We start from the raw sequence: 13,023 nt of genomic DNA on the forward strand, positions 1-13,023 counted from the left end.
CTTGACCACGAGAAAGGGACTATCCTTTGAAACATTGAGAAATGATCATCAAATCTTACTAGCCATAATAATAAACTTTTATGATTATGGGCAACTACGGGAAAACAAGACAAATCACTAAATTATGATGAGTTGAATATAACCCTTTACCCACCACATTAATAAAATCCCTGCACCACATTACATAGAAAACTATGAATATACTTTATATGAAAAATCTTTTGAACAAACATTTTAGGTGTTGATGTTGTTGGCTTTCCATAGTTGTAGTTGATTGGATCAATCGTAACTCTTTGTAAGACGAGACCCAGACATGAAATCCATCCCCATTGATATCAGAAAGGGGTATGTTCACTGGGCCCCGTCTCAAATATATGGAAATCCATCATTGTCATAATTTTTTCTTTAGGAAATTTTCTCAATGTCCATTGAAAACAAAGAGAAGCATACTGATTTATCAAGAAAACAGTGAATGTATGAGTATACATCATTCCTAGAAAATATTTTGAACAAACATGTATTTCAGATTTTGATGTTGCTTGCTTTCCATACTTGCGATTGATCCAATCAATTGCAACTGTTTGTAAGACAGGATGTTCCACTAGATACTCACTGTCCATCAAGGAATGAATCATAAAAGAATCCATTTTCAATGGGAGGCCCATAACATAGACATCCTCCATACTTTCTTTCCATAGCTTCACCCAACACATGAGCACTGGAATGCCAAAACACCTGTTGACCTTCTTCGCTATCAAACTTATGAAGCTCAAGCTTGCTGTCTTCTTCAAACGGTCTATCAAGATCCCATAGCACACCATTCACCTTGGCAATCACTGCATTGTCTGCAAGTCCTTGGCTGTAGTGTCAAGAAAAGGCAATTAAAAAGTAAAATTTGTTTCTAATAAACAAGTTATGCAACACATACACATAAAAACATTGGTTGGTCTGTAGCAAGCACTTCCTAGGCGACAGATTGTAAAAAAATGTATATAACAATTTTTAACTGTCAAATACTTCAACTACAATTTCAACTCTCGATTTTAATGAATGCTACGGTATGGTTACTTGATTTTATTCAATTCAACTTCATATTATATTACAATGGACAAACAATGGTATGAAAAATCTACCTGTGAATTGCATTTGGAGAATCATGATGCTGTTCAACCATAACCTACATGAACATTGTGAAACATGATGAGAGGAACAACACAATTCAATGGCCTATATTCTTAAAATCTCTGTTTAAATCTAAACTTGGGTCAAATGTTGTGGTTTAACTATGGATAGCCGACATTGGAGGTTCACTTTGTGAGCACATTTTGCACTCAATTCATTTATAACTCTCTCAAAATAACAACTAAATTTTTTTCAACCATAAAAGCATGAGCAAAGAGCACAGCAATCTTGATGACAAATAAAATGTACAAAACAATTTGTTTTCTACTTCCCATAAGTTTAGCATTGGCAGTGAAAATCCATACCTCCCGTTCTAAGTCTCTTGAAATAACCTAAAACGGATCTGTGATTACATACATTTACAATCTATCTGGACTCCAGGAATCTCCAAAGAAGTGGAGGGATCAGCTAAGAGAGAGAGAGTGATGTAACCCACCATGGTTAAACCAGGGAAGTGGGAGTTTCAACTTCCCTGGATAAACCGACTTGTGAATATGTACCATTAGGTTTGACAAGTACAACTTACCTAATAGATTGAGCTATTTCATATGGAGTAGTACGCCATGACTGACTATCAACTACCTTACCATCAGGCAATGTAACTTTAATTGGTGCTGGGACCTTGGCTGCAGAGAAAAAAAAAAAGAGTTTAACCATGTTACATGCACAGATCAGAATGATTTCATGCATACCCATGAGAAGTGATTGTTTTGAATTTGAATGTAGTCAGGGGTATTTTGGATCAGTGGATAAGTTTCTGATATTTGAACTACTACATTAGGTCCAGGGTTCATAACCTATCATCTATTGGCAAGGCATTTAACTACATTTGCCACTCTCCACCCAGGTGAAGTAGATAGGCACCCAGTGGGATCAATGCTTTGAATGCTTCAACACCTAATCAGGGTAGCTATGCTAGGACCGGGGTAATCATAAGCAGTGCTTTACAAACATTCCCAGATAGTGATCTGCTCTACATCTAGTTTGATTGATGAATTGGTAATATTATTATTTTATTCGGCATTTCAAAGAGAATATAGATTTACATCCATATCAAACAAGTCACTTTACAATTACAATGTCATGTTACATGATAAAGAAAATAGGATCTAGATGAGAGTTGGAGAGGCTGGCTGAGTATGGAAAAGGTTAACCAAATATCCATAGCCCACAGGTCTTCCTCTCCAAACCTCCCAACTCCGTCTTGGTCAATAATAATTGGACGAAATCAAGGAGGGGGAGGGAGCTTAATTTAATCCAAGTAGACCACGGTCAAGGCTAGAGTCATGATGGATGCCCTGTTGACTGGCCTTTATGTCCCTCATTGGTCTTAAAAATTTGTTGCGCCCTATTTCACTTTTCCTATTTGTGTAGTACTGTATGTGTGATATGTAAAAGTGGCTTTGCCCCTAAAACATATCAAAATTAAGACAGGAGGGGGGAGCAGTACCTAATCATGGCTGGCAATCACATGGGCATCGGTATACATTGTAAACCTGTTAATGTAATCAATCATGGTGTAAACACCCCCCTCCTACTTTCCTGATATAATACAAAAATATATCATATTATTATAATACAAAAATATATCAGGTTTTGAGAAAGTATTTTTTTTTTACCAGTCTAAGCGAGGATTAATAATTCAATAATATCTTGTTATCTACATGTAGCAATAATGACATCAGATAATTTGCATAGCAGAAAATATATCGAGGTTTGATGTCACTCAACATCATAGTTGGAATATATTTGGTTACATGATGCTATATGAACCAATTACCATGAAGAATATAATTTAATCTATGTAGGATAAAAATAGAAATAAATTCAAACCTGCAAATTGAGCATCAGCTTCAGCCTTGAGTCTATCAAACAGATCAATTCTATTCTGAATGTATTCTGGCCATGGATTCAGCTGCAAACAAGAACATACAGAATAAGAACATTAGAACTCAAACAAAGTTTGAAAATGATTTGACATTTGAAGTAGTGTCTTTCTTCCACCACATTGCTAGACATGTATGATATCATCTGCTGAAGACTGGTTGATTATGCTACATGTATGAAAAGTTTTACTTTAGACCTCAGATCAATATGCAGGCTCAGTCAGATCCATTGCAAACTCTATCATGATCAACTTGCATTAAGATAAATCATTTATAACTGAGTAAGTTTAATTTGAAAGCTTATTTCTTTTCTCCTTTTTCTTAGTGGAGGTGGGTGATGGTCAAATTACTTGATTGATGAGAAAGCATGAATGCTTGTCAGTATGCAACAAATGGCCAAGCTATTATAATAGTCTAAACAGTACAATAAAATCTAACCTATAATGCTTTAAACCTTGGTTGCCAGACAGCAAAACCACTGCTATACAGATCTAGCTATCAAAAGAAAGTTAGGTGCGCATGTAAGTTCCTCTTTGGTTTCTGTCTCTTTCTAAAAATGGTCACAAAGCAAGAAAACTTTCATTACAGTATGGTAACAAATGAATGATTGGATAATCCAATAGATGTTTACTTACCTCATGTTGTTGAGCCCCTCCTCCTCCTCCTCCTTTTTTGTCCTTTTTCTTCTTCCCTTGCTTCCCTTCCCCCTTGCCAGATGAAGCCATTGCTTCCTACAATAAAGAAACAAAATAAGTAGGATCTAAATGTACAGAGGCTTGGCCAAGATTTAAAGGTTGCCGAAGATGTGCTAGAAATAAAGAAATCAAAAGTGGTGATTTAGTTATACGTTTTTCAACTTTTTGTGAGTTTAGGATATTTTCAAAATGACTAATTGAATACCGAGAAGGAAGAAAGTCTAAAGAGAATTTGTAGATCTAAATATAAATAGATGAAAGTCAACTGTAACTCCCAAATTTGCCATGATTCGACCGCAACGTGGGTGCAAATGGCCCGAAGAGTTGCATTACCCTTGCAGTCTCATGCTGCGAGACTCAGCGACTTCCAATGTGCAGTTGTTGAATGATAGGCAGGGCATCTAGAATCATGGCCATGAAATATGTCAGTCTATTTATAGATTTTCTGAATTATCGAGATGTAGGTTGAAATTGAGCATTACAATAAAAAAACAAGACAAATATATACAGGTGACATGTTTAGATCCTTAGGAGCCACGGCCATAGGCACTAGACGCACTGTCACGGATGGGCACAAATTTATATGTGCGTGTCGGATCGCCTGTAAATGCGTTGATGCCGATATCGCGGAATATCACCAACATTAAAGTCTATGGCAGAGTGGGAGAATACTCAATTCCCCCCTCAGTGATTGTACCCCTGTATATGGCATCATCGTAACTGGCTGGAATTCAGCCAGATTTTGATACCAAATTTAGCTTAAAAATGCAACGTAATCCGCACAAGATAAGCTCAAATCTATCAATGATTTGGAGAATCCGATGGCTCATCTCACATTTCTCCACATTTTTTTTGCATTTCATGAATTTTGGGTTCGAATGGGATCAAATATATTGATCGTTTTCAAAACTCAAATTGTTGAAGTTTCGGTGTGTGGCCATAAAACTAGCACATCAATGACGTGGAGCTCATTCGGCATCTCGCAACGAAATTTAACACAATTTTGATTTCAGCCCAGTTGACACTGTAGTGAATTACATTGGTGACATAAATTGAGGATATAAAATTGAAATTGATGAAGAAATGACATAAAAGCATTTTTGTGATCTATAAATAAATTTCATATAAATTAAGCATAAATAATTTTCTAGTCAAAATTTCTAAACTCTGTGTAGAACCTTGGTGAACCTCATGTAGCTCTCAGATGGAACAAAATAATCAAAATCAATCAACAAATAAATAAGTATTTTGGTGAGTTTTGAAAATATATGAATAAATTAGAATATTTAATGAGCTTCAAAATTCTGTGTTGAAATTTTGTATCTCCACCTTGAGCTATCATATAAAGCAAACAAAATTAAAATTGATCAATAAATGAAAAAAACATTTTTTGTGATTTATAAATATACTTTGCATAAATTAGCATAAATCATTTTCTAGACAAAATTTCAAATTTTGTGTACAAGTTTGGCGAACCTCATGCAGCTTTACCAGATGGAAGAAAAAAAAAATCAAAAACAGTCAACAAATAAAGAAGGGGCATTTTATGTGATTTATGAATACATTTTGCATAAATTAGCATATACAATTTTCTACAGAAAATTTCAAAATTCTGTGTAGAAGTTTGGTGAACCTCATGAAGTTCTACCAGATGGAAGAAAAAAAATCAAAATCGGTCAACAATTAAAGAAGAAGAAGCATTTTATGTGAATTTTTAAAAATATGCATAAATTAGCATATTTAATGCGTTTCAAAATTCTGTGTAGAAGTTTTGAATTCCCCACCTAATGCTATCATATAAAGCAAACAGAATTGAAATCAGACTTGAAATGACGAAGAAGAAGCATTTTGAAATTCAGTCAACAAATCAAGAAGAGGCATTTTCTGTGAATTATGAATTTCGCATAAATTATAATAATTTTCTACTCCATTGGTGAACCTCATGAAGCTCTACCAGATGGAAGAAAAAAAATCGAAATTGGTCAACAAATAAAGAAGAAGCATTTTATGTGAATTTTTAAAAATATGCATAGATTAATTTTGCATAAATACCGGTAAGCATAAAACTTGTTCAAGTCAAAATTTCAAAATTCTGTGTAGAATTCATCTATTTATTTTTTGGCACATAAATATGATCTATTTTGCCACTTTTTCTGAAGTTATATGGAATTTCTGTAACTTTTAAAGGTCAAGTCCACCCCAGAAAAATGTTGATTTGAATCAATAGAGAATAATCAAACTAGCATAATGCTGAAAATTTCATCAAAATCGGACTTAAAATGAGAAAATCATGACATTTTAAAGATTCGCATATTTTTTTACAAAACAGTGATATGCACAGTTCAGTGATATGCAAATGAGACAGTCATTGATGTCCTTCACTCACTATTTATTTTGTTTTCTATTGTTTTAATTATACAATATTCATTTTTTACATATTTGACAATAAGGACCAACTTGACTGAACCATATAGTATTAAACAATGCTAATTCCTCATGTCCAGGGAGAAATTAATTGTTGTTTCAAATGACAATGAGAAAATTAGAATATTTCATATAATAAACAAAAGAAATAGTGAGTGGATGACATCATCAGTCTCCTCATTTGCATACCGACCAGGATGTGCATATAACTGTTTTGTGAAATTAAGCAAAACTTTAAAATGTCATAACTTTCTTATTTTCCATCCGATTTTGATGAAATTTTCAGCGTTATGCTAGTTGGATTTTTCTCTTTTATTCAAATCAACTTTTTTTTGTGGTGGACTTGTCCTTTAAGTAATGTTTTATTGTATTAGGACTTGAGGATTATTTTGATGTATTTTTTATGAAAATAAAAACAAGTTTTTTTAGCACGCGTATCATGCATCAGTTCTTGGAACAACTCTTGTATGTGCATGTAATCTTGCTACTTATAAAACTGGAATGGATAAACTCTGGCATGGCCATGATGCCAAACAGTTATCTGTTCATCACATCCACGCACACACATGCACACGCATCATGTTCTAGTTGTAAATTAATGTTTATGACTTTGTCGACGACTGTGAGATCTCCAGTTCAAATTGCAAGCCAGTTCGTCATGCGCCCTTTTCCTTGATCTACACACAAATACACACACACATAGTCATGACAGTACGTACCGCTATATCCAGCCGGCCGGCCAGCATGAGCTTAACATTGCAGCTAGCAGTCTACAGACTCAGGGAGCTCTTCCACAGAACTTTGAAAATATTAGTCAAAGACTCAAAGTCACATTTTACACCAATGAAATGCCCTTCTACAGCCCATGGTGCTAAATTCTCGTGTATCCTGAATATTTGCAAGCATTAAAAAGAGGAATTGTGACCTCTCTTTTTACTCAAAAAGACAAGAGTTCCAAATGAATACACACAAAATCAAATAAAAATAACAATTACCTCCTTTCCACAGACTCCAAACCCAAAGTACTAGTTATGTCACCTATGAGGTCCATACATCATGTACATGTTAATGTTTGGAACTCATTGGGCATGTTGGGTACTACTAGGAGTGCCTAATGGTGGCTGCAGGTTAGCGAGCCGTCTGTGTACGAGAAAAAAATAAAAATAAAAATGTTAAAAGCTCCTCGAAACAGACGGCTGCCAGCTGTCTAACTTACTCTCGGCCTTATCCTGAAATAAGTCACTTCTCTTCTCGTGTGCGTCACTGTGCGCTCGAGACATTACATTGTCTATACAACAAAGCAAAGTCAATGTCAATGACAAGTCAATGGTCTCACTCACTTTTATTTAAAGGGAAATCCAACCCAAATAAAAGCTTGTTTTTATAAGGAAAAGAAAAATCAGACAAGTTGATACGTGAAAGTTTGAACAATATTGGACAAACAACAAGAAAGTTATGAATTTTTAAGTTGTAAATATTGGTAATCACTATACCCATGGAGACTTTATCTTCCATGTACTCCAATACATATAATATTAATTATTATTATGGCTTAAATGTCATTTTTCCAAGAAGTTTTATTTCAAATTATATTCTTCTTTCATGAGGACATAAAACAATAAAAGTCAATATACTACCTGGCCCTGGGTTATAATTTAGATTACTGCCACTCACACTATTGCGAGGTTAGTATATGCTATACGAACCTCGCACAACCAATGTGTTTTTGTAGTGGATTTTAGAGTTGTCGTTAACATCGCTTCATAACATGAATGATGTTAGCCGAAACCTATTCTGCTACTCACCAGGGCTTTTTCTGGTAGAAAGCATTCCATTATCAATTTTTAACATATTTTTTTAATTTAAAAAGGACACAAAAAAGAGCAAAATCGCTTACCTCCGCCTGGAAAGTGGCTTCGCACGTCTCTTCCACGGAAATAAAAGGAAGGTCGTTGGTGGCGCTAATACAGTTTGCAACCTTAATTCAGCTTGGTGGTATTTTTTAAACTAGATTCATGATTCATTGTATGCGCAATTCCAATAATTGTTTGATAAAATAGAGACCCCAATAAATGCAATAACTTAAAAAACATACTTTTTTATTATTTTTGCTGACGATAATACTTTTTGGAAAATATTCAAAACGATGACAAATTAAACAAAAAATATAGAAAATTCTATGTACCTTGAACAAAGCCCCGCAAGTGCTACCGTTCGTTTGTCAATTAACGTTCCACCAAAGTCTTTACAGTAAAAAGATTGAACACTTTGCCGACTTCGCGTAACGCTTTGCATCGATTTACGTGTAAGATAATTTCTGTGTCTAGTCTTTTAATTGTACTATTTTGTAGTGTCTTTGATATGAAGATAAATCGCGCGCCCTCTTTCGCTCATTAGACGAAAAATTTGAGAGCTAGAAAGGTAGCCCTCGTATTTTGTCAACGAGAAGAAAAATCAACGCTTAAAGGACAAGTCCACCCAAACAAAAACTTGATTTGAATAAAAAGAGAAAAATCCAACAAGCATAACGCTGAAAATTTCATCAAAATCGGATGTAAAATAAGAAAGTTATGACATTTTAAAGTTTCGCTTCATTTCACAAAACAGTTATATGCACATCTCGGTCGGTATGCAAATGAGGGAACTGATGACATCACTCACTCACTATTTCTTTTGTATTTTATTATATGAAATATGAAATATTTTGATTTTCTCGTCATTGTCATGTGAAATAAAGTTTCATTCCTCCCTGAATACGTGGAATTCCATTATTTGAACATTTTTGTGGTTCAGGCAAGGTCCAAATTGTCAAATTCGTAAAAATTGAAATATTGTATAATTCAAACAATAAAAAACAAAAGAAATAGTGAGTGAGTGACATCATCGACTCTCTCATTTGAATGTAACTGACTCGTTCATATAACTATTTTGTGAAAAATAAGCGAAACTTTGAAATGTCATAACTTTCTTATTTTACATCCGATTTTGGTGAAATTTTCAGCATTGTGCTAGTCTGATTTTTCTCTATTGATTCTAATCAATATTTTTCTGAGGTGGACTTGACCTTTAAATGACACATTTTGAGGGATATTCATCAAATTATGAGGAATTGACTTCACATCGTTTCGTAAGTTTCGTTTGGACTTCATTCTGTAAGTCCTCGTATTAATTTTTCGTAAATTAACGTTATTTGTTGAATGCGCCATGCCTTCAATTATTCTGTAGTCGGCGGCTGAGATGTAGCCGTGGGTGATTACTGCCCCAGGGGAATGGGTACTTAGGACTCACTCACACAACATGCGAGGTTAGTATACTAACCTCGCACAACGCATGTGATTTCATAGTGCATTTTGACGTTTTCATTCATCACACGAATGTGAGGGACTAAACTGCGCCAAACCTTTCAATATTTGTCCACTATGTTAATCTTGATCGTATGATTTAAGTTCATTTTAAAAAGGAATTTTAAATTATTTATAGAAGTGTTTTTATCGCTTACCTCCAAATCTCAACCAGGATACTTCGCTCGGTCCGTCCTTAGTCATCCTTCATACTGCGGTGGAAATTACGCAAACAACAATCGAAATGCAAATTTTTCCTATCAAACATTCTCGATTTAAGTCGTCGGCGCATAATAGGAAATTGTACCAAAAATCAACAGGTTGCATCTCATGTATATACTTAAAGAGGGTCCTATTTGGTCAAAGTCGTGAGAATTGAAATATTGTATAATTCGAACAATAAAAGTGAAATAGTGAGTGACATTATTGACTCTCTCATTTAGATATCAATGAATTGTGCATGTAACTGTTTTGTGATAAATAATCAAAACTTTAATATGTCATTACTTTCTTATTTTACATCCGATTTTGATGAAGTTTTCAGCGTTAGTCTTGTTTCATAATTCTCTATTTAATCAAACATTTTTTCTGGGGTGCACTTGAACTTTAAGAGATTTTCCAATGAAAACAAAATGTTTTCTGTTAAAGCATAAAACCAGTGGCGTACCTAGGATTTTCCACAGGGGGGGGGGCAAATCGGCCGCCAAAAAAATTGACAAGCAAAAAAAAAAAAAAAAGGTCTTCAATAAAAAATAAAGGTTTTCGTAACAGAAAAGAAATTGACAAGCAAAAAAACAAAGTCTTCAATAAAAAATAAACGTTTTTGTACCAGAAAAAAAATTGACAAGCAAAAAAACAAAAAAAAAGGTCTTCAATCAAAAATAAACATTTTCGTACCAGAAAAAAAAAATTGACAAGCAAAAAACCAAAAAAAAAAGGTCTTCAATAAAAAATAAACGTTTTCGTACCAGAAAATAAATTGACAAGCAAAAAAAAAAAAAAAAAGTTCTTCAAGCTCGTCAGGGGGGGGGGGCGATAAAGGTCTTAAAGCTCATCAATAATAGAGTATACCGCTTGACAGCCAAAAAAAAAAGAAAGAGGAAAATAATGCTGAGCGTCTAAAATGCAGCTAGCAGTACAAGCTCCAGAACACACACAGAACCGTAAACAAACGTCTTGTGAATAATATCGCGCGCCCTCTTTAGGCAAAAGTTTACATCCACGATGATCCTGCGGCATCTACAGTAGAGGCGCACGGCCAATATTAGTGACTGTCTCCAATGTGGGAGATTATCTCCAATATCAGAGACTTTTGTAAAGAATTTGGGTATCCAATTTCAGAGAGAGTCTCCAGTTTTGGAGACTAATTTCCTTTGTTTACATTTGCGGCAAAAGGATTACCTTGGCGGCAAATAAAAATGTGATAAGCAGATTCCTCATGAAAAATTACCCCTTTTCACCGTCTACTTAAAAAATTCACCGTCTACTTTTGTTTTGATAAGGATTTTTGTTGTCAATCACACACAAAACAAATGGGCTTCTGACCTCAGTGAGACAAAATTTTGGGTGGAAAAAATCATGCTTTTGTTGGTGTTGTTTCTTTTGTCCTTTTGCAAAGCAAGTCTCCAATGTGGGGGATTGTCTCCCATATTGGAGAGAGTCTCCCATATTGGCCGTGCGCCTCTACTGATCTACGTTAAGTGAAGATCACAAGAAAATGCTTTTTTTTTCTTAAAAAAACAGCAAAGAGAAGTCAACAAACGATCCATATGGTTCGGTAAGTGTCATAGCACAATTAGAAACTTAAGGTTAACTGTAATGGCATAGTTATTTTAGTAAAAAGGGTGTGAAAGATTCGCGTGCACCATGTGCATATGAATCCTTCGCACGCGAGATGCATTGAACCCATGGCATGAGTGCTTACTCTAGTAGGAGTAGGAGAAAACCACAAATCCCTGATAATAAAGTACATGTGGCCTGTGGCCTATGCTATGGGAAAGTTGTCCTTGCCCCTTGTCATAATTTACTTACCCAATTGCCAATTTGAAATCTACATAACATAGTGATCTCAATTTTAAGGCAGCTATAGAATAAGTTGGGAGAGGAAAAAAAGACATTTATGTCTTATGAAGTTATGATTTATATAAGTCAAAAGTCAGCGCCGCTGACGAAATTAATAAATGGCAGTGGATGGAGTGGTGACTTAAAGTTTTAAACCACTAATAATGCCCATACATCTCACATAAAATATATGTAGACCTAGATCTAACGTTAGGCCTATACTATAGGCTAAAAATTAATTTTCACAAACGTCAGTCAACGTGAACGTGTCTTTCTCCGACTTCATTTCACTTCAGTCCCACACATACAGTCACACGTTAGTAAAAAAAAAAAAAGGATCTCTAACTAACCACAGACATTCTTCTTTGACGTGTTAGCAGGAGTACACGCTTGCAATGTCGAAATAGCAAACTTGATATCATAGAGAAATATAAAATTTACAACTTAACAAAGAAAAACTAAAATTCAGCGTGCCTTTGGCTTGTCCCCAACTTGAAGTTTTGCCACGCCCGCAGACACGTCGTCAGCCATGCTGTGTTCAACTAACTGAAATAAGAGATCAGATCCGGCGGTTAAGGTTTGAACGAAAATTTCAATGCCTCTAGCTATATATATAAGCTATCAAAAAAAAAAAAAAAAAAAAATGAATGATGCAATCTGACTAACGTTAGAAGTTTCAGTCAGATTGCATCATTCATTCATTTTTTCATGGAGCTATTAATTGATAGGCATTGAAATTGGTGTCCCCCGGATGGTGTAAACAGCGGGCGTAATGAGCCAAATATTTTGAGGGCCGGGTCTAAAGAAATGAAAGGCAGATGCCCTAGTATATAAGCTATAGAAGCGGGGGTCAATCGGCTGGGGGTGCTGAATTAATTAAGCTAGCATATGCGCCCCCAAGATTCCCAGGGGGGGGGGTGCTTTGTGTGTTATTCTCTGAGGCCACCAGATCGAGCCCCCGGATTTAAATGTGGTATGATAAAGGAAATGACCTACATTTTGTAGTAAATACCCCCTTTTTCCTGCATAACCCAGGATGCTGTACCATATATGCGGTCGATTTGGTCGATCCATGGAAAATTTGACAAGCAAAAAAAGAAAGGTTCTCACTTTCAAAAGGGGGGCACGTACACTTGGGTAAATGCCTCTCAGAAGGGGGGCGCAAATCCATCCCCAGCGAACGAGCGCCACTTTTTTTCAAAGAGTCTATATTTAATTGTTTTATTTATAAAAAAAAAAGGGAATCACTCCCGAGACAATAATGTCAAACTCTTGACCATAAGCTGAACTGAACAATGAAATCACTCATGCATGCAATATGCACTCCTCAAAATGCAATAGGCATAAGAATAGCTGTATGACCATTGCACGAAAATGTGTTTGTGGCACTCCAGTGTGGATGCACAGATATGTGTTCATGGCACGTTAATTAGG

At 35.2% G+C, this 13,023-nt stretch overlaps 1 protein-coding gene across 4 annotated transcripts in view; it reads right to left on the reverse strand.

Annotated features, from left to right (window-relative positions):
- Nucleotides 1–12,801, reverse strand: part of LOC129262601 (threonine--tRNA ligase 1, cytoplasmic-like) — a 32,575-nt gene extending 19,774 nt beyond the window's left edge. Inside the window, exons 1-6 of one of the 4 annotated variants that reach the window (XM_064099587.1) lie at nt 12,717–12,799; nt 12,064–12,207; nt 3,704–3,799; nt 3,016–3,097; nt 1,709–1,808; nt 614–859 (exon numbers count right to left, since the gene is read on the reverse strand). In XM_064099587.1, the coding sequence (XP_063955657.1) occupies nt 614–859; nt 1,709–1,808; nt 3,016–3,097; nt 3,704–3,799; nt 12,064–12,120 (581 nt within the window). In that variant the 5' untranslated portion in view covers nt 12,121–12,207; nt 12,717–12,799. Of the gene's footprint in view, nt 1–613; nt 860–1,708; nt 1,809–3,015; nt 3,098–3,703; nt 3,829–11,939; nt 12,225–12,699 lie in introns of those variants that run through there. The other 3 variants (XM_064099588.1, XM_054900739.2, XM_054900738.2) reach the window with 3 other exon arrangements.
- Between the last annotated feature and the right edge of the window lie 222 nt (nt 12,802–13,023).

The sequence above is a fragment of the Lytechinus pictus genome, chromosome 5, assembly GCF_037042905.1.
Source record: "Lytechinus pictus isolate F3 Inbred chromosome 5, Lp3.0, whole genome shotgun sequence".
In the NCBI taxonomy this organism is placed as follows: Eukaryota; Metazoa; Echinodermata; class Echinoidea; order Temnopleuroida; family Toxopneustidae; genus Lytechinus; species Lytechinus pictus.